Source organism: Telmatherina bonti, assembly GCF_933228915.1.
Source record: "Telmatherina bonti genome assembly, chromosome: 12".
In the NCBI taxonomy this organism is placed as follows: Eukaryota; Metazoa; Chordata; class Actinopteri; order Atheriniformes; family Telmatherinidae; genus Telmatherina; species Telmatherina bonti.
Window position 1 is genome coordinate 23,979,283 of NC_136610.1, and position 21,452 is coordinate 24,000,734.

Below are 21,452 nucleotides of genomic sequence, written 5' to 3' on the forward strand. Positions count from 1 at the left end.
CCCAATTGTTTGCAATTATCTTTATGACAAAGTAAAACTTTAATTTGAACAATATGATTTTCCATATAACCTCAGTCAGCTGATCTGACTTATAAACACTAATTGTTTTTAACACCAGTTAAAGCAGAAATAACTTGTTAATCACAGCATAAAAGGTCAACACAACTGTTTGTTTAACACAACTATTAAAAAATGGATCTAAAGTGGAGTTAAAACTTTTGTGAAAAAACTAAGTAAGTCACAGATGATCTATTGTCATTTAGGATCAACAGAAGGCGACTATAAGATCAAATCAACATGGCACATTACTTAAAACTCAGAACAGTCAACATCCTCTTTGGTCTATCAAGTATGAAATACTTAACTGTGTCAATATACTGTTCATTCAGTATGGTACAGCACATTGCAGAAGTGCCATCATGTGATGCATGACGTTCCTGAGTAGGATCACAATGATTTCTAACTGGATCAAATTGTCCAGAAGATTTTAGGAGCTTGACAAGTTCTATATTTCAGCCCAGCATGGCTGGATTCTCTGTAACCTTGCTAAATTTTCTGCTTAGATCAAGAAAAAACATAGGCGGTACATTTTGAATCTAATGATTGTACCTCTGCTTTTGTCGCCTGATATTAAAGGAAGTTGGCTGCAGGACAGGTCTGGAGCTAAAGCTGCTCTCACCCAGCTACTCCGGCTCTGAACCACCTACGAGTCAATGCAATTTTGTTCTGATTGCCTGAGGCCTCCAAAGACATGCATGAAGTGAGATAATTTTTTTATTCTTTCAGAACCTTAGTGCCATTATTGCCCATGGTTATATTGCTCAAGGGATGTGTAGTTCATTTGATCTCTGGCAGCAATTTCTTTCTACATTTTGGCATCATGCACTGTGATTTTAATTCCACCAGGAAAACTGACTGATTCATTTTCTCATGACCCTCCCGACAATATGATTTATTGCTATTCTCTGGTCTGTGTATTTTATGTAAACAGATATATAAAACTGTATTGTGTTCTCTAAAAATTCTTGTAGCACAGATTCCTGCAAGATCAACCATTGCTGTGAGCTTTCTAATGCTAGCAAAGTGAGTTCCTACTGACCGCAGTCTTTTTATATTCCACTCTTGGTTTCATTCTTATTGACCATTGAGTCTGCTAAAATTGCACTTGAAGGAACCCAAACACATTACTTGGAGCCTCTTAAGATTCATGGTCTTGTGAATTTCATTATCTGGCTGCTTCCAAAGGCAACAGCTGAGATGTTTGTAGACAGATTTTGGTAGCCAGACAGTTCACCCCATTTCTCCTCACGCTATGTCCGGTAACTGGATGCTAACTTTTGCGAGTTAAACTTTAATCCAACTTTCAAATGCTCATCTACCTAAGAGAAAAAAAAAATCCATGAAAGGCAAATTGTTTTCTACATTTTAATATCTTATTGGCGTTGATATTTCTTCTTCCAAATAGCAGAGATGGTCTAAAGTGTCAATGTGAATCCTGTGTGATTTTGAGCAAGTTTTTAATGATTGATATGATTTTATTATTCCTTTTGGTCAAAACTTGTTTATTATTTCTGTTAACCTAATTTCTGATCCTTATTTTTCATTTGGATTGACCTGGAGTGTTTAGATCCTCAGTTTCAGCTGAGATGGAAGAGAGGTGAACTACGTAATAAAGAAAATGCAGATTAGAGGATACATACAGTAAATTATAGTGTTTTAGGTAGTCGGCCGCAAAGAAAATGTTGCAGACTGAACAAAAGGTGGTGTGGTTAGCACCGTTGCCTCATAGCAAGAAAGTTCCTGGTTTGAGTCTTCCTGCATGTGAGTTTTCTACAAGTGTTTCTTCCTACAGTGCGACAGCATGCTTAGTAGGATAATAGTATACTTAAATAAAAAGTAGAAAATGAGTGGGAGGGCTTTTATATTGTCGTTAGTGAAATTTTACCTTGAAAGTCTATCATCTTTTCACTAATTGTACAACCAGTTATCCACCAGAGGGCAGCCTTTACCCATATGAGCAGTCTTACTCCTCCATCCAGCTACGCTGCAGCAGCCTCCCTGCCCGAGGACATCATTACACACTCAATAAAGCAATAGTCAGTCATTTTCTCTGCTAAATTGATCCCTCTGCTACATGACAATAGGAGTTGTGGCATGTTTTACTGCAGCAAAAACACAGCATGCCTCAGAGTGTGACATGTTGTCTGTAATTATCTTGTTGTTGTGCTCTTGCGTGACCAACCATCTGTTGACAAGTGCCGTACACTTGTTGTTCAGGGGCAAAGGTCAGCATTGCCATCCTCCTGGATCATCTGTATGGTTGCAATGACACTGTCCTGGTATGTACCGAGGCTTGTGAAACATTTGCGTGGAGGACATGGATACAGCACACACTTGCCCAATTAAAAATATTTGAGAACAGATATGAAAATCAACAAAACTGTTATCAAATGCAGCAAAACCCTGATAAGATTACAGCTGTGTTTACCATGCACGTTTAGAACACAGAGTCTCTTGCTCTCACTGTTACACAAACAACGTCACGCACACACAGATGCAAAGTGAATCGAGACTGTTTTTTATGTTTCGTGAGATATAACTTTGCTTGGTAAACGAGGATAAAAATTCAGCTTCACCCTTCATATCTATTGCTTTACATTAAGCTCTTGCTTTTGCAGGAAATTACACACCTCTTCCATTGAATTAAAATGTGTCCCTTTCTTAAACTTTACATCTTTGTACTATGTAGGGGAAAAAAAGTTGTTTAACTAAAAACTAAGAAGGAATACTTAACTAATGTTTTTTTCTTTTGCATAATAAAAAGTGGAGCCATTCGTTTGAATATAAAAAATACTTTATTAGAGCAGAATAAATATATTCAAGAATGGAAACTCAACACATTAAAACATTAAAAGCAGACATGTCACATCTACTTTTCATTTTTTCCAAATTTGCACAAGATGTATTATCAGAGCTTGGTGTGTGTTCCTGCAGCCTTCCTCTCTCAGCCACTCCTTGGGCTGTCAGCATGACAGGGTGGAGCACACAGAACTGCACATGTTTCAAGCATGCTCTGAAAACTTCACTCCCTCTCTGTCAGTTTCCCTTCCCTACCCATATTGCGTGCACGACTGAGCTCAAGGAGAAAAGAGGAGGGACCAGTGTCTCTAACCATCTATGCTGTTACCAATCACAAAGATTTCCCCACCCTCTCTGTCTCCTTCCCTCCCTTCCTGCCCCCTCCCTCTGTCTCTAGGCACGCCAACCCACAGAGAGAAAAAAGAAAAAAAGTCCAGGGAAAAAAGTGATAAGCAGCAGGCAGCTTCTGGGTTTTGCTTTCAAGCGGACTCCGCTGTGAGGAAGTGTGTACGTGTGTGTGTGTGTGTTTGTGCGGGGGGTGTTCACTTTTTCTCCTGCCACTGTAGCAACACTTTGCAGCAGCGTCGGCCTCGAAACAGAAAGGCAGCAGAGCCACAGGAGGGTTTGTGGCAGGCAGAGTGGTCCAGCGTGACTGCACTTCTCAACCTGACATTTAGCCTTCGTTGCCCTGGAGTGGAGACAGGACAGCACGTCAGACTGCCCCAGACTTCCTGTCAGCGTCCTTGTCAGAGCTGAGGACATCACCCTTTTTCCTGACAGCTGTGTCTCCCACTTCACACACCTCAGCCTCTGTCATCCTCCACTGAAACTTCTGCACCTGCTCTAAGCATATCTCCTCTGCATATACCTTCCCTCCAAAATGTCAGATGATGACTGCCGTTCTCCCATCGGCCTGGACTGCTGCAGCTGCTGCCTGGACCTGGCCAATGGCTGTGATGACTCCTTGTCCAGCAGTCCATCTCAAGGCCTTGGTTCTACAGGGACTCTGCCGGGAAGCCCAACCAGCCCCAGTGTAAGCCACTTCCGCCAGCTCCGCAACCAGCTGATGTACCAGAACCTGAACACGGACAAGCTGAACAACATCATGAGGCAGGACTCCCTGGAGTCTGTTGTGAGGGACCCCTGCTTCCTGCTCAATGAGGGGATCTGCAGCAGCAACATTGACCAGACCATGCTGTCAATATTGCTCTTCTTTCACAGGTATGTCTGTTATTTGCTCCTCTGATCTGATCTTTCAGTCATAACTGAGCCACTGAATCTCAAGAGTTTTTCTCTCAGAAGATAAAATCTTCATCTTTACTGAAAGTTTCCCTTTTCCACCTGATGACAAATCGAAAAAGAAAATGAAAAATGGAGATTGTTTACACAAACTCAATAATAAATGGAGAATGAATTGCTTTGTTAGAACCTGAAAAGGCAGACTTACATTAAGTGCTTCTCATCATGGATTAAATATAAACTGGTATGGGTGTGTTCACTTTTTTGGCATGAGGCAAGCCAGTTTGAAAGCACCTTCTGAGCTACACAAGGAACTGTGGAAAGTAGTATTGGGATTTACTGACATACTGGGTTCATTAATCTTGCTTTATGGCTCATTAATTAATGACATATTTTTATGTATTACTTAACAGCTTGAAGAAACCACAGTAAAGAAACAAATCATACACTGACACACCCCAACATCATTCTGACTTTTGTAATGCTATTAGAGGGAAATGTGAGCGGATCATCATGCTGTTGTTTGCTTTACTTTCAAACAGTTGAATGTAATATGAAAAAACAACAACACCAACACCGTTGGGATATTCTTTCACAATTATCTTTTATTGCTGCAGGTGAATTACATCTGGCTGGACTCCCTTTTCCTCTCTGTTCAGCTCACTTTGCAGTGTTTGTGAGGAAATCAGTGTCTTTTAGCCAATCTTGTCAGTTTGATAGTTTGTTTGGCAGCTACTGTCAGCGGGCTTCAACCTGAACTGTTGTTGAACTCCTGAACTTAATCAGCTTCATGTAACTACATGACATCTCTCACCTTATAGAAATGGGAGATGTTGAGACCTAAAGTAAAATAGCAACACACACAAAAGGAATGTGCTCTTATTACATGATGGTTACTGTATAAATGGAAGTTGTTGGCAATTGTCTTTTACAACAGAAATATGTGTATAAGGAATGTGTTGTGTACATGCAGATGGAATATGATAATCTTATGACAACATGACAATAAAAGACAGATTTTTAGACTTCACGGCAACCCACATGTCATCTTAATAATTCTAATCTTTAGCTTTACTTATCGGTGATGGAATTAATTTATTCAGAATGTTATTGTTCATTTTCCTAATCCCATTCATGAAACATTTCAACATAATTAATTTAAAAAAAAATGAAAAAAACAAAACAAAAACAAAAAAAACAAACAAAAAAAAACAAAGAGAAAAAACAAACAAAAAGACCCGCACCAAAAAATGGGGAAAAAAAAAGCCATAGAAAGTACATCAGTTTATCTTTTTATGCTTCAAGTGTGCCTCACCCTGTATAACTACAAATACAAATGAACCAGTGTTAGCCAAAAGGTTCATTTTTAACTAATAATGCTACATTTAAAAAAAAACCCCAAAAACTAGCAAAAATATTTGTAAAACTGTTTATAGGTATCTATTTATTTTTAAGGAGAAATCTATATACTCAAGATCTTAAATGAATCATTCTCTGGTATTTTCAATCTTGAGCAAATTTTGATTGAGATAAAGTATCTGCGATAAAACCTAAATGATAACAGATGCTTGGAATGAACAGCAGAAAGTTAGTTATTGTCATTGATTTACTTGTTCACAAGTATTTTCATATCAAAGATGTCCTCTGCCCAACAGTCATCATCAGTATTTTATCAAACTTCTGCAGAAGCTGAGCTGCCATGAAATATCCACTAGTTAAACTTTAACTTGCGTCGAATTTCCTATGTGCCATAATGCAGTTCTGTTGTGTCATGATCTATACTGCACATGTAAAGACGGTACTGCGACGGTAAAACCATTTACTGTTCCCTGCACTTGAATGGACTGATAACAGCTATTAGACCTCAACAAGGTTTAACTTCATTATGCAGCTTTGGGGTGTAAAAGTTAATCAGTGCCAAACTTTGTACATGTCTCTGTTTTTGTACAGTACAGAAATGATAACTTATGTCACAATAAAAGAAATCCAGCGGCCGTATAGAAAAATAAACAAACTCTAAATTTCCATTAATTACATTGTGCATGGTGAGTTTAAACATTCTTTTGTTTAACACCCTTTTAAGAGAAGTTGCACTTTGGAGCTGCTCAGTTCCACGAAACAACAGCCTGTTCATGATTCATTTATGATAACGAATGTGTGTCATTATAACAACAACAGATGATAAAACTTTGGCTCTCAACACCTACAGCTTTAACTAGTGAATGCTCAGTTTTCACTCTTTACAATACCTTCTCACAATATGTCTTAACTGGAGATAAAAATCTTCAGCATACCTTTAAGCTCCTTAGAAAATTAGATAGTTAGACAAATGCAGACGAGTTATTCTTCACTGGATTACATAAGATTCTTCTGCCTTGTCATTCAGACTCAGTCATGTATATTAATTGCAGCTCCATGCATTTTTCACAAAGCAAGGCATCAATGGCTATTTGTCTTACTGAAATTCCCAAAAGGAGCAGAAGCCAAAATTTAAAATAATTCTTTTTTTATGTTGCTTGACTGCTGTTGGTTTGTGTAAGATGGATTTCTGTCTGCAATATAAACAAAAATCTGTCTAATCAGGTCTATTTGACATAAGCATCTTTTTTAAATAAAAATTTCCTGACTTGTATTACTGGTGTTGAGAAAAATTAGAACATCAGTAAAGCAGTTTTTGCAAGTTATGGCCAAGGGGCCGTCGACCATTGTGATCATGCATATTTCTTTGCCAGCTCAGCTGATTGCTTGACAAATAGAGACTTTAGCAAGAACATTTTGTCCCTGAACCTTCTCCTCTCAGGAAGAAATCACAGACAAGGATCATGTGGCCTTTTTACAGTATAGAACAGATTTCTCAACGGATTAAAACATCGATTTCAAGTGTGTACCCTTTTGGCTTTTCATGCAGAAACACAAATGCACTCATTCATTCATACATGCACTGGCAGTCTAATCCTGTCAGTTGAAACAAGAACGCTGCCTTGCTGAGATGAGGTTTGGAGAAGTTCATGCATTTTTCAAGTGTTCGCTTTAGAAAAGTCTGGCCTCTCATGAAAGTCTGGCTGAGGTTTATGCGCTGACCTCTCCCTGGGTGGTCAGTCTGCCCAGCAGCTATTGGTCTTATTTGACACTTGTTAACAGAATAAAATGTTCAGCAAAGCTTGAGGAAGCGTGCCAGGATAGCTTTTGGACTTGTTGAGTATCAGTATGTGGCAGTGGCAGCAGCCAGAATCTGCTATGTGAAAGATTCATGGGTCACAGAAATGTAATGAGAGGAAAATTCAAAGTCTGATTTGGAGTTTGAAGTAGAGCAAGAAAACCGCTTAGGTGGACAGGATCTGTGATATTAACAGGATTAAACCAGGGGAAATGTGCTGATTCACTTCGAGGCTTGCACTGCTACAGCTGGCTGCAACAAAAAATGTCATCTTACAAACCTTCACCACAGGCATTCTGTCAGTACTTAGCAGCCACTACACATCACCACATGCCAGGGTGAAGAGGGGTGAGCATGCAATGATGACAAAGACATTTATCAGCAGACTTCGGGTCTGTGAGCAGTCAGCCAGACACTTGGTGGGCAGTCAAACACATGGGGGCTACAGCTTCGAACATTGCAGCAGACTCAGCCTGCACTGGCATCGCAGTGTCAAAGACTTCATAAAAGAAGTTTTTATTTTCTGAACAAACCACAAATAAGACAATGAGACAGAACTGAAGAGGAATTTGCCCCCTCTACACAGGACTTACAGGCTGTCAAACCGTCTTTTTATTAAAATTGTGCATTAGGTAATGCAGAAGTATGCAGAATTTTACATTCCTATATGAAACTCATCACTGTAAGGAGTGAAACTTTCAAATACAGGTGAGAACATGAGCTGGTTAGGGACCTGGAATTGCAATGGCCTCCAAGATCAGTGCAGGCAAGAGACTGCATGGCTTGTGTAAATATGGAATGTCATTTTAATCTCTTGGTTCATGTCTGCTGACTCAAAAGGAGAAAGAAAAAAAGAGACCTCATTATAAATCAAAGAATGAAATTTTTTTCACTTTACCCTGGGATTATGACAGGCAACTAACTATGGTGCAGTTGACTTCTGAATATCACCTAGGCCTCTTACAATGAAGTGGTTTATGGCATCAAGTCAGACACCCTACTGGGCTGTGATGGTCCATGCTATTATAACAACATAATAAACAACGTAGCTTTGCTACAAGCAGTCCTACGCCTTCATTTAAAGTTCATTAATTAGCTGTAATCTATTCATAAATCAGTGATGTTGATAGGTAAATTCTTTCTATTTCTCATATTCGTTTCTTTTTTAAATTGCAGTTTTAAACTGTTTTGGATTTAACACGACAAGTACTTCAGTGAGGTACTCTCTGCAGGCTGTTCAGTCAGGGGGGAGTGCAGGTGTGTTGGAATATTTGTCATCACCGCCACCAGAGTATGTTTGCTATTTATTTCATTACAGCATGTTACCACAATAATGCCACACTGACATGTGTGAGCTCATGATTGAGGAATACAAAATTCAGCTAACTTACTATGAATTTGTACCTTTAATTGTAGAAATGAAACCTGGAGTGACTGGCTAGTAATTTTAGTAGCGGCTAAACGAGCATGTTTCGATACTGTGGGATCACATCTGCTTGTCTTTTAGAACTGCAGAGGATTGACAGCACTTGACAGGGCTGCTGACAAAGAAAGTTGCCTTTTAAATACTGTTGTACTTGTTGACAAGAAAGACAGAGAAGAGAAAGACAGAATAGGATTCTATCTAAGTCTATGCAGTTTTTTTCATATGAGATTTTATATTAGTTTTTGGTTTATCACTCAAAGTTGTAAATGCCTCCCTAATCTTAGGCGTGCCTCAACAGTGTCCCAGTTACTTCATTTACACACAGGTCACACCAGCAAATTGATCTCTTACCAGACAGTACAGCTTATTTTTGCAAGCTAAGAATTTGCATGGACAGAGACACTCTTTAGGACAACTTAGTTTGTTATCTCTACATGCTTTCCAAAGCAATCATTTTATTTTTGCTTCTATTTTGTAGTTGTAGGAGTGAAGGTATAGTAGGAACCTGAGTGCAACGCTTCACATTCTGACTCACACTGGAATATTACAACAATCCCAGTCAGATATTATGTATGTGAATCATGAAACAAATCAGATTCTTTCCTTTAGAGGTTTGTCAACCGTATACAGCATGTTACACTGTGATTAAATAACTTCTGCTTATCATCCCTGCAGTGGCTTGCTTTGCAGATAATGTTGTCATGGTGTAAAAGCAGACAAATCTGATCAGGAATTTATTTGCCAGATCAATATTATGTAAAGGGGGAGGTATCTCCAGAGACCAGAACATTAATTCATGAATTTTTTATACTACTTAGACCAATTAAGCGTTATGGGGAACATGGAGCCTATTGCAGCAATCATCAGATGAGAAGTAGGGTACTCCTTGGACAGGTTGCCAGTCCATCACAGGGCCAACGCATTGAGACAAACAACCACTCATGCTGACAATAATTTCTATGGAGAATTTTGAGTGACCAACTAACCTGTCATGCATGTCTTTGAATTGAGGGCTGAAGCAGGAGTACCTGGAGAAAACCAATGCATACACGGAAAGAACTCTGCACAGAAACCTCTCCCTGAGCCAAGAACCAGCGGCCTTCTTGCTGTGAGACTGCAGTGCTAACCACTACACCACCATGCAGCCAGAGATGAGAGCATGGTCTTAATAAATATGCCTGTTTAATTTCAAGCTGGGACAGGCATAAAGATCAGAATAAAGCTGTAGTCCACACTTAAAAGTCAAGTTTTACATTCCTTCCACTACTACCAAGAACTTTTTTTTATGAGTGCAGTGTAATGTAGAGTCCAGTAAAAACACAGTGCAGTATGAGAGAAAAAAGAAACGTCCCTTGTTTGTGCCAATATTAACCTTCCCCACACCGACCACATTAATGGATTATTAATGCAATGCATTTTTCCTGGCTGCAAAATTTCACAATAAAATTTTTGATCCAATTACTTCTAACAGCGACACAGACCACAAAACAAACTGGTGTGTCAAAAAAAAAAAAAAAAAAAAAAAAAAAAAAAAAAAATTCTAAGCTGTTTGTGGAAAGATAGGAATGGGAAAAAAAACCCAGCAAACAAACAAAGGCTGGGGGCATTTAACTGTCTATGTTCAGATTTTATTTGCATGGAACAAGTTGTGCATTGCAGGCAATGAATATAAAAATGGTTTAAAAATGATTTGATAAATTTAAATAATAATAATATTATTATAATAAAATTATTTTCCAATAATAATAATATTATTGGAAAAATCATCAAACAAAAGATAAAAAAATATAAGCATGATTTAAAACACAGTCTCAACCCATCTTAGGTCCTCTGGTAGACTGGTTCAAACATGTTGGCCACAGTGTTTCAAAGAGAGCTGCAAAACCAGGGACATTATTAATATTGTCAAAAAAAAAAGTCATGTGTAGAGATAATTATTTGATTTGTAGAGGTGCGAAACAGATAAATACGTGTTTTAGCATTGTGCATTATGTGTTTGCTTTGTGGTCCTAATCAGCACAAGAGCAGCTTGACTTTGTAATTTGTTTAAAAAAAAAAAAAATTCTGGGGGATTCTGACAGCATTTTGCAGGTAAAAAAAAAAAAAAGAAGAAATTTACTGATATTCTGGATTTGGCTTCTGGAGTCTAAATCAGTATAAAATGCTACCTTGGTTTGTAAGATGGTGACTGGAACTGAAGTCCATTAAGGAGGTCTGTTTTTCCCCTGTTCTTGTTTATGCTGAAGGAAATTCTGAGTTATATCTAAAATGGACTCATGGAGGGCAAGGGGTCAAAGGTAGGATATCAAGATAAGAAAAAAAAAAACTGAATCATAGACAGTTGGAACAGAGCTGTAACTGACAAAGGTGATGAACTGCAAGAGCTGGAAAGACAGAGAGAGAAAGAGAGACCAATAAAAAATAGAAGAGACAGAATGCTGGAGCTGGAGCTAAGACAAAACAAAGTCAGGACTGGCTAAAGATAGTGTGCTGTTGACGGTTATTGGAAATAAGATATAGGTCAACTGCAGATGTTTGTGGTTAAAACTTAAATAGTTTTTACCATGATGAAAGGAAGCTCTTCTTTTGTGACTCCAGGAAGTGAAAAGTCATGAACAGTGTTTGATTTACACAAATCTTTATGAGTTTCCCCAATAATACACTTAACCACAGGATTTTACGTGTCCGAGTGTATTTGTTGGGTTTTCACCCCAAATTAAGCTCCCAATCACTGAGAAACCTGTTTAAAGGAGGATGAACAACAATGGCTTTTTAATGGACCTCTTACTGCTTTGTTGTGTTGTGACTGTGTGAATAGTGTCCTTGGTACGTTGCCAGAAGATGCCTGGAGCCAGCTTTGATGGGTTTGTGTGTCAGTTTGTAAGTGAATACTTTTCGGAGCTCTGAAGTCTTCTGTCTGTGAAGTGATGATCCTTGTGGAGAAAACACAGGGTTTGGCACACATTTGCTTCCTAAATTCACACAAAGTCAAATAATGACTGCTAATATTATGACCAAACTGAGCACTACAAACATGGGTGATGTATAAAATTTCCCCTTTTTGTACTGGGACATGCTCCTTTATAATGAATACAAGTATGGTCACAAAAGTTGTTCCAGTGGCAGGGATATTTTTCTAGGGAGCCCTTCTTACAAAAAGGCTTCAAAAGATGTTAAAAAGAACTGTTTTCAATCTGTATAAACTCATCCCTAAGTGAACAGACACAGACTCGAGTGATGGTTGCTAACCTTGAATTTTTCAGCAAAGTTGGGACTGCTCCCTAATTTGTAGCCTCAGATTTTCCACTGGACTAAAGACACAAGGAGCTTCAATAACACCAGGCACACACTAGCACACATGAATACACCCACAGTCAGCAGAGGTGACCCAAAGCATTATGCTGCTGTTGACATATCATACAGCAAAATCCATCTAAGCTCTTTGTCCCAGGTGACAGGGCGCAGACACAGTATGTACCAAAGGTGGATTAGAAATCTATAAGTAACACAAGCTTGTCATCTAAGTCAAATCCTCAAGATCATAGTGAGCAGAAACAATCTTTCAGTATTATTGGAATAGCCTGATGAAAACTGCCTTCCAAACTTGCACAATTAAATACAAGGACAAGAAACTCTGGAAAGGATTTCATAGCAGGAACTTCTGCTCTGATTGGTTAGTTTTAAGCAGATACAGCTAATAAGGTCTAAATATCAGATGGCACAGTCATGGAGGTAGACACCCCCCTTCTAAGAAATAAATTGCACTGCTTTTTTAAACATGAACATACTGCTTATACTGTATTGTGTGAAGACAAAGAAGATTTTCCTACAGATCCCAAAGCATTTCCAACGACCATCTGAAAAATGTTTGAACCTAATGCAAACTAAGTCAGCTTTGACCTGTGATATGAACTTGTAATCCATTAAAAATGAATGTGTGCGGTTATCTCACAGTAATTTCTCTTTTATGGGCAGAGCAGGGTAATATTGCAGCTGGAGTGTGATGGGAAAGCTATTTATGTATTTTTGTAGCGTACATATTTGCATAGTAAAACACGTCTTCCAGGACAAACACCAAATGACAGTACCTGTAACATTAGCAAATCTTTAGCTCCAACATTTGCTTTGTGTATTTTTACATACAGCAGCGTAGCGTGCAGCTTTGTAGCTGGTTGCTTATGCACCAATCTGTCAGGAAAAAAGACAAAACAAAACAAGAGCAGTCTGTTAGATTTGCACAACTAATCCACCAACTGTTGTCTGTTTACGAGCATGGCATTCTAGCTGTTCTGATGATGAAGCAGCACTCCCTCTTATACCCATTTTCTTGTGTTTCTTCTCACTTTACCACCATTTCCACCCCGGTTAGAACTGATGTCATTGTTGTTCTGTGCAGAGTGCAATCAACCTCTGATCAGGAATTTTCATCATTCGATTTGCACTCTATAAACTTAATTTGGAAGCAGCACCTCATCCTAATGAGAGTTCAAAGAAAGCTCTTAAGATGGACACAGAAGTTATGTGTTTCTGTGTGTTTCATTATGATGCATTAGCTTTGTTGAGCAAGTTCAAAGTCTCTTTGAGCTCATTTTGACAGCGTTTTTGTGGACAACCCGCAGAATGATGAAAGAAGGCATCTAAAAAAGATGCCACCACTTTCATTAGTTAGGAAATGACTTTTGGTAATGTACATTGCAAGTTCTCATGATTTACTGGACTGATTGTGCAAAAGGAGTGGCATCCTTTGATGATACTTAGGTCATTGATATTGGGATGTAGCAGAATGTTGTAGCTTCTATAGCAATCGCATGACTTTGCTGCACAAAGGATTCCTGCAGGAAGTCTTCATCATGACAAGAATAGCCATGCTTCCAGGCATGCGTCTGTTTGATACTGTAGGTTTGAAGTCATATATGGTTTAAACGGCAAACAGAAGAAAGCATTCTTATGGAGATTGATTCCACAAATACTTCAAAAGAGTAAAGCAGTACCACCCATCCCGCCCCATTACAGTCCTTTCTTCTGTCATGTTTCATGTTGTGTAACTTTCTTCATCCTTGCTTCATTTACTTACTAAATCTCTTGTGTGGATGCCTGGTTTATCTCTTTGTCTTTTTTTTCTAATTCTCTATCTCTCCATTAGAGTCCCAGTTGGCAGCTGCTGGAATTATCTAAATGTGCAGAAAGGAGGTGATAATGTGGTGGGGTGGAGTGACCGTGGCTTGTGTTCCTTGTCTTATCTTTCTGGACCATGACTATGGCGCCTAATTAGATAGTACGGAAACCTGTCAGCACACACTCCTCCTCATGAAAGTGGTCAGGATCACAAACAGGCAATGTAGTCGTCATTACTCTGTTTAAATATTCTAGTATGAATAATGATAAGTGTAAAGGATTTTTGCATTAGACTGCAGTTCACGCTCAAGAACCTGCAGAATGGTTTGGTAATGGAAACTATCCCCTTGTAAAGTAGATTCAAAACGTCATAAAACGATAAGACTCAGACTGAGCACCAAAGGTATCTGAGGGCAATAAAATGTTCAATGTTCTATGTGTGGTCAGTATGGGCATCTCACTTTTTTTTTTTTTTTTTACTAACTCTGCACTAGATGTAAGAATAGCGATCTTCTCCGCCGCTCAGGGCCAAATTGAAGATTGGCTCAAGTAAAGAACCCTGATTGCTTTTCCCCTTCTTCTAATCCCTTTTCAACAAGTAATTACACTGCTGGTACAGTGTGTCCACAAGAGCTTGAAGACCTTTCATGTATCTGAATAAACCCCTTTTTTTTTTTTTTTTTCCCCAAAATTCTAGTATAAATACTGATTTTTTGTGCCCCTTAAACAGACTGGCATCCTCAGTCTTTGAGATTAATTCCTATGCTTACTCCATCTGTTTTTCCTTGCATGTCTGTTTCATAATCCCAAGTGTTTTTATACCACACTGCGTCAGTTTTTTTTTTTCCTAACCACAATAGTCAGCTACACAATGCACCCAGACGGTGCTTTTATGTAGCAGTACAGAGCCAGGCCTATCATTAGCCCATCTTATGCTCCCTCGGCTTTATTCACACGCAGGTTGGGTACATCATGTACCCTGGATGCACGCAGGCACACACACAAACGTATTCACAGGGGGAAAGGAAAAAGTAAAGACTTAAATGTATCATTAGGATATGCATCAAAACTTCCCTCTAGCTCAAAAATGACAGGAATGTGTACAGTTTTATTTATGCGATAAAAAACAAAAACAAAGAAATGTGTGCACACAGCGGCAAGCTGTAGGGGTGGAGGTGTAATTTAAGAGTTTGAGTTTCCCAAACAAGGCGCGCCTGTCATGCAGAGGACAAAAAGGTAATGAGTTTGGTATTAAGAAACATAACATAATTTTGGGCAGGAAGCCCAAGTCAAACTGAGTTTTCCACCGTTAAGTTAAATAAGCATTAGTCTTGTTTTGGCAAATGAAACATTTATGTAATTTGGGTATTTAAAAGTACATGTAAACTGGCTTCATTTTAAAGTCTCTGAAATCTGAAGTGTCACTCCGGCAACACCCACGATACTTCTGGGAACTCCTTGTATGTTCCGTAAGTTATTGCCACATTAACTTGATCCTTTGCAAAACATTAGGGGGATTAAAAAAAAAAAAAAAAAAGAATCCTAACTACACACCTGTGAAGGTTATGAAGCTGCAGAAAACATGTTGGGTAACTCGCTCTTCTGTGGTGCAATGGGTTTGTTTCACCAGATGCATTCGACTCTGCAATAAACCACTTTTCCTAAACCAGAAGTCTTTCCGGTGATGGCAAATGCAGAACTTGGAGGAAATACAATATATCTGACTCTCTGAATTAAGTTCAAAATGGGCACCCTAAAAAAAACAAACAAAAAAAAACATCCCTACAGACCATCAAATTCTAAAATGGGAATAGTGACAGATTATCTGTTTGTTGTTTTTGTGCTTCCAAATTTCCTGAATCTCTCTGGCTTCAGGTGCTTCTGCTTTGCCTAAAACAGGATTTGAGTGACAGAAAGACGCACTGAGAAACTGAAAGACGAGAAAGGCATATCAAGAAAAACAGAATCAAGCAAGTCAACAAATAAAAGTGCTGTTTTAAGACCTTCTGGGTCTTTCTCATGAAAACAACACAAGTTATCTCAGCGAGTCACAGGTCACGACAAAACGGAGCTAATTCTGTCAGCGTTTTATTACCCGCAGCTGTAGCTCCTGAAATGAAGTCAGTTCTCATCATCATAACTCAGAACAGAAAAACAGGAGACACATGCCCAACTGGTGACCAGTTTGAGCCTGTTGGCAGAAAGCAGTGGCTGACTGAAAAGATGGACCTGCTCTGCCAGGCTGTCTTTTCCTCCTCTCTCTGGATTCCTTCCTGGCAGACAAGAGGCTGTTAGGAGAAAAAAAAAAAAAGAATGCATGCGCCAAGTTTCAGTGAGTCTGTGATTGTTTCTGGCTGTTCTTGCTGCTCAGAGAAAGAAAAAGCAAGGGAGAGAATGAGAAACCAGCCAAGTCATCCAACCATCCATCCATTTTCTATACAGCCTATTCCAAGTCAGGGTCTCGGGGAAGCTGGAACCTCTCCGAGTAAGAGACAGGGTACACTCTTGACAGGTCACCAGTCTACTGCTGCCAGCCAAGTTAAATGAGCGAAAATAACAAGATGCGTCCTGTCCAAGGCTTCACTTCTGCCTTTGTGTTATTGTGTTTAAAGAGCCACCAATACCAAGGAGCAGTTTAAGCCAGCTGTATCCGATGGGGTGCTTGAGCCAATGCCTCCATCATGCAATGCCCCCATCAAGGGCACTTAGCAGCAGCAACATTAAATGACCCCCTTGTGCATTCTTTCCAGTATGGGGTCATGGAGACGAGTGAGTCACAGATTCATTATTATGTTTGCATGTTGTGCTGTGTTGTTTACACAGTCTGGGAATAGGTGAAACAGAAGTCCTCTGAAAACATACATCTGCAGCAAGGTCATTTCCATGCAACAAAACTGGCATGAAGACAGTCAGGCCTTGCTTTACCTTGTTGTTTTTTTCCCCTCATCATTTGTCTCTTGCATATACACCTGAGAACAGATTCCACCGAGGCTGCCATCCACATCCCTCACGCATGTCTTTCAAGACCCTGCAGTGCATACAAAGACCTATCTATTACAAGCCCGATTGCAAGGTGTCACACAAGGGGAAGTGGCGCCTCTGAGGGGAAAAGAGAGAGGGGAATTTATATAACACTGCAGGTCACAACCTTTCAGTACTTGTAGAAGACAGCAGGATGAAGAGGTTTTTAATACGTCAGTGTGAATATCCTTGGCTGTGGAAGAGCTTTAGTCAAACAGGAAGCCCTACATCTATAGCACCTCTATGCGTACCATGTGAAGCCGCAGCTTTGCATTCAGAACAGATTATCTTACACACAGCAACATGATTTATTGTCAAGCAGAACTTACTAAACATCAACAAAAACAGGCCCATTCTTTGAGTATAAAAGTGTCTTTTCTTTTTCTCGCATGCTTTTTAAAGAGCTCTACGATAAGCAGTTGTTTTTCATTGCAGCTCATGTTTTGTTGAATTTACAGGAATATAAAAAGGAATCGCCGTCATCTGATATAGGAGTTTTTTTCCCCTCCTTCTCATGCATCATCTCCACCATTTCCGTCTGTCAGTTCCACACAGTTGCTTTGCCTGACCTTTAAGTGTACACTGATCCATCATCCTTGGGCTTGTTTAACTTCATCTCAGCATTGCTGTTCAGCAAACGGCTCTCACATGCCAGGTCATGGTGTGGGAGTGAACAGTATACATAGAGAAGAGGCTGTTACAAAACGTTTTGTGGTGAAAGTGTAAAAGATATCAAGAACTCCCAGGCCAGATTGCAGAGCAAAGACAAGTTTTGCAGCTTATTTTGCATAAAACAACTGCAAAGTTCAGTGGGGGCATAGGAAGTAAATTGCGGAACTGCACGCAAGGGAGTTGGCAAAGATATCAGTCCAAGAAAAGCAAATTAAAGTGGAACTTGCAAGTTAACTCTAGACTTAGAGTGGAGGATTAAGTAGAAAGACTGGGTTATGGAGAAAACAATGTCTAAATGCTTTAAAAAAAAAAAAAAGAAATTATAGTTGTTTTAGTAGGAGATGTTTTTTCTTTCTTTTTTTTTTTTTTTTCTACATTAAAAGACTAAGCTTAGCTGTACCATAGAATGGAGACAGCAAAGCTAGGATGAGTTTAACATTAACAACTACAGATCCACCCAAGAATTTTGATGCGGAAAATATTGAAAATGAAAATGAACTGGCACATGACTGCTTTCACAAGGCTGACAGGTGCCAGAAATCACGAAAGGATGAGGATTAGAAGAGTTAGCAACACAGTTAATGACTGTGAACATTTTCCAATAACTGTAGTTTGCAGACATAAGGATAAAGGAAGTGAGGCGGTGTTAAAAATTCATTTTAAACACAACAATCCAGCCCCCCATCTGAAATAAAATAAAATGAAATAAAATAAAGTAAAAAAAAAAAAAAAATGGCACAAACCGTCCAATGTTATGCAAAATAATACAATAGTAAAGATTGGAGCAGTTCTCTTAATGTAAACTTTTTCCTCTGGATGTTTGCACTTCTGCATAAAAGTCTTCAAACACACATTTATACAGAATGTGATTTGTGCACTTTGTGAACAAGCCAACCTCTTAAAAGCTGATCTTTCTTTCCACTGTATATGAAGCAAACATATCAGAAACATTGTCACAGTTAATGGCACGTGAATCAGAATGTCTCTGACCACATTTTGACAAATGAACCCTTCAGTCACAAAACTGACCACTTCAAAGTAATAAATGAATTGTTGTGCATGTGTTATTATGTCAGTGTTTTTTGTGTTATGACTGATTGCTGTGTCAATGGCTTAAAAGAAAACAGATATGAAATATTGAAAATGTTTCTAAATAGGGCAGAAATCCCACTGCTTCATATCTAGTTTGCAATCACTGCACAAGTGATGAAGGCTGTGCTGAAGAGCCGATCCATGTGTAAATGTTCTGACACACCATCCGTAAATGATCTGTAGGTGTTCTATAATGGTCAAGTGCTCCCAAGGCTGCCCTGTTCCCACTAGAGGTTACATAACAAATAGTGACAACAGTGGAAAAAGTGTTTGCAAAGCACAGGTAATCCTTCTGTGCTTTTTCCATTATTTTGTCAGTAAAGTCACCTGTTAGAATGAATGCGTTGTTATCTGATCCTTTTTGTGCTTTTTTGAGCCTCATTTGTGTATTTCTAGTTCTCTTTTTCTTTGTGGGCCCACTTCCGAGGCCTCAGGAGGGAAAGGATGCTATTGTAGCTCATATCAATGGGAAATTCAGAGAAACACCCTGATAAAAAACAAAGTTTCTCGTGCTTATGCTGTGACAGCCAGCAATGGGAGGATATATAAAAGCGCACACACACAGCTGAAAGACAAGCAAGATACTTCCTCCAATTCACATGCAGATATGCTCTGTAACAGGAGATTCAGTAACAGATTCAGACAAGGTACAGCGGTGCTTGTCCTGCGAGTGTTTTACTTTTTTTTTTTTCAGTATTAAGTGGCAACTATATCTAGGCCATCTTAGAGAAAACAGCATTTCTAAGCACATCTCCAGGGGCATTTCTTTTTGGGAGTCTTTCATTTCCTGCTCATGTTAGCATTTTCATTTGCGTTTGCATTTTAGTGAAACAGATGGAAACAAATATGCTGGCTCAAACTGGAACATGTAGGAGAGCGAGGGGCGTTGATTACTCCTACTGCATCTTCTTTTGGAATCCCTTTTTAAATGTTTTAGTTAAGTAGGTGCAACCCCACTTGGTTACTAAAAAAAATACAAAAAAAAAAAAAAAAACATGCTTCAATGACACTTTTTTGAGGACTTTTCTTTTTAAATGGTCTAACCAAGAAAATTCCCCAGTCCATAGCATCTCGACTAAATCATGTTTATGTGCCTTCGCAGCTGCTACAGTTATATTCAGACGTGTGTTTTCCACATTGTTTAAAGTCCCGATGAAAATCACAATAGAGTACAGTAATAGTAAAAAGAAAAAACACTCTTGACCTGCAGTTACAATCGGGACAGTCTATGGCACCTGTTTTCACAAACACATGGAGCTGTGCAGTGGGAGAGATTAAAGACTTACAGATTTCTCTTATCATCTTGATCCCTGGATAAGAGGCTAACAAGTTTTGCAGATGTCTGCACTGTACTCCACAGCAGCCTCGTGAGCAAGCGCTGCGACGTGTCATCTTATAAACACAGATGAAGTTTTGATCTGTACTATCTTCAATAGCCTACCTCTTATTTTGACTTAGCAGCTATCAAGTCGAAAAATAAGTGTTCAAATGTTACAATACTTTGTGAATATGGCAAGACTAAAATGCTTCACGATCACTGTTTTATTACTGAATTTGATCATTTTTTGCTGATTGTGCAAGCTCCATAAATAGTGTGGAATCCTTACTTCATGAATTTGTTGTTTCAAGACTTTATCTTACTGTCTCTTTTGTAAACACACCCGCGTGCCCCCCTAACCCCCCGCCCGTATCTCAAGGTAACTATGTTTTTTGATAGTTTACCTTAAGAACTGGGAGTACAGCCAAAACCTCCTATCAGAGGAAACATTGCCTAACAACAGCTGTGAAAGCCCTCTCCTCCCTCCCTTTTTCTCCTCCTCTCCTCTTTGCATTTTCCTGTTTTGGTGTTTGGTGGCTCTCTGCTCAGACTTTGATACAAAGCAATGGGCTGTCCTCAGGCAGCAGACTAATACTGTCTGGTGAACTGAACTCTGATGAAAGATGATACAATGGACTGTAACTGTTCTGATCTCTACGCCTGTGCACTTTGTGTTTCTGCACAATTCAAGATCCAATCAAAGTGAAAATGAGCATTAAGTTCTAAAGCTTTATTTTTCTGTAGCCTCGCAGTTACACGCTGTTTTTGCAAGCAATTACAGGAAATTTGTATTTGTAATAAGGAAACTTGCATGTCTTGCAGCACCTGCCTGCAATCAATACATGTGCAAAGAAAGCCTTGTGCATACTGTAACTCAGTTTTGACATGCTGATACAGCATGTACACATGCATGTAAAAATATGCGTCATAACTTATCTTCCGCGGTTTCTTATCCAACCTGAAAAAAAAGAAAGAAAAAAAAAAACCTCTTCAAGTTGCTGCATGCTTTATGTAAGGAAAAAGAGGATCTGTTGCAGGATAGCAGGGCATGACCGGGCAACATCATAGTGTGTTCACCTTTATACAGGAACAGAGCCCAGACATGGTACATTTGCAGAATAAACACAAATATCGAAGTTCATTATGCACAAAGGCTGATGTTGTTTAACCTGAATCCTTTCTATCTCGGGTCCACATACTCCTCATAGTCACAGAAACACATTTTCTCATACTGTCATGTCCTATCACGGTGCAAAGCAGCACCTGTGCCAAATATAGGTGAGCGTGTGCCAGACAACACCTACGAATATGACGAGACAGGTCAGAGACAGGATAATTAACTCGAGACAAAGTCAGGGCTTGGCTCTCCTGAAGCGTGCCAGTCAGAAAGGATTTACTGCTTAGAGACAGTGTGGAAGGACAGGAATAATAAGAGCTAATAAAGGAGGGGGGAGGTGTGCTGTGTAGACACACAGAAAACAGAGAGGAGGAATGTTATAAACCAAACAAAAGAGCCACACAACAGAGATAGCAGGACAAACGATTGTGCACAA

General features: G+C 39.2%; 1 protein-coding gene across 1 annotated transcript in view; it reads left to right on the forward strand.

Moving 5' to 3' along the window:
* Window positions 1-3,347: 3,347 nt before the first annotated feature.
* The window catches only part of tsc22d3 (TSC22 domain family, member 3), a 34,538-nt gene continuing 16,433 nt past the window's right edge, over window positions 3,348-21,452 (forward strand). The window contains exon 1 of the mRNA XM_079250498.1: window positions 3,348-4,080. Within this exon, the coding sequence (XP_079106624.1) occupies window positions 3,740-4,080 (341 nt within the window). The 5' untranslated portion in view covers window positions 3,348-3,739. The remainder of the gene's footprint in view (window positions 4,081-21,452) is intronic.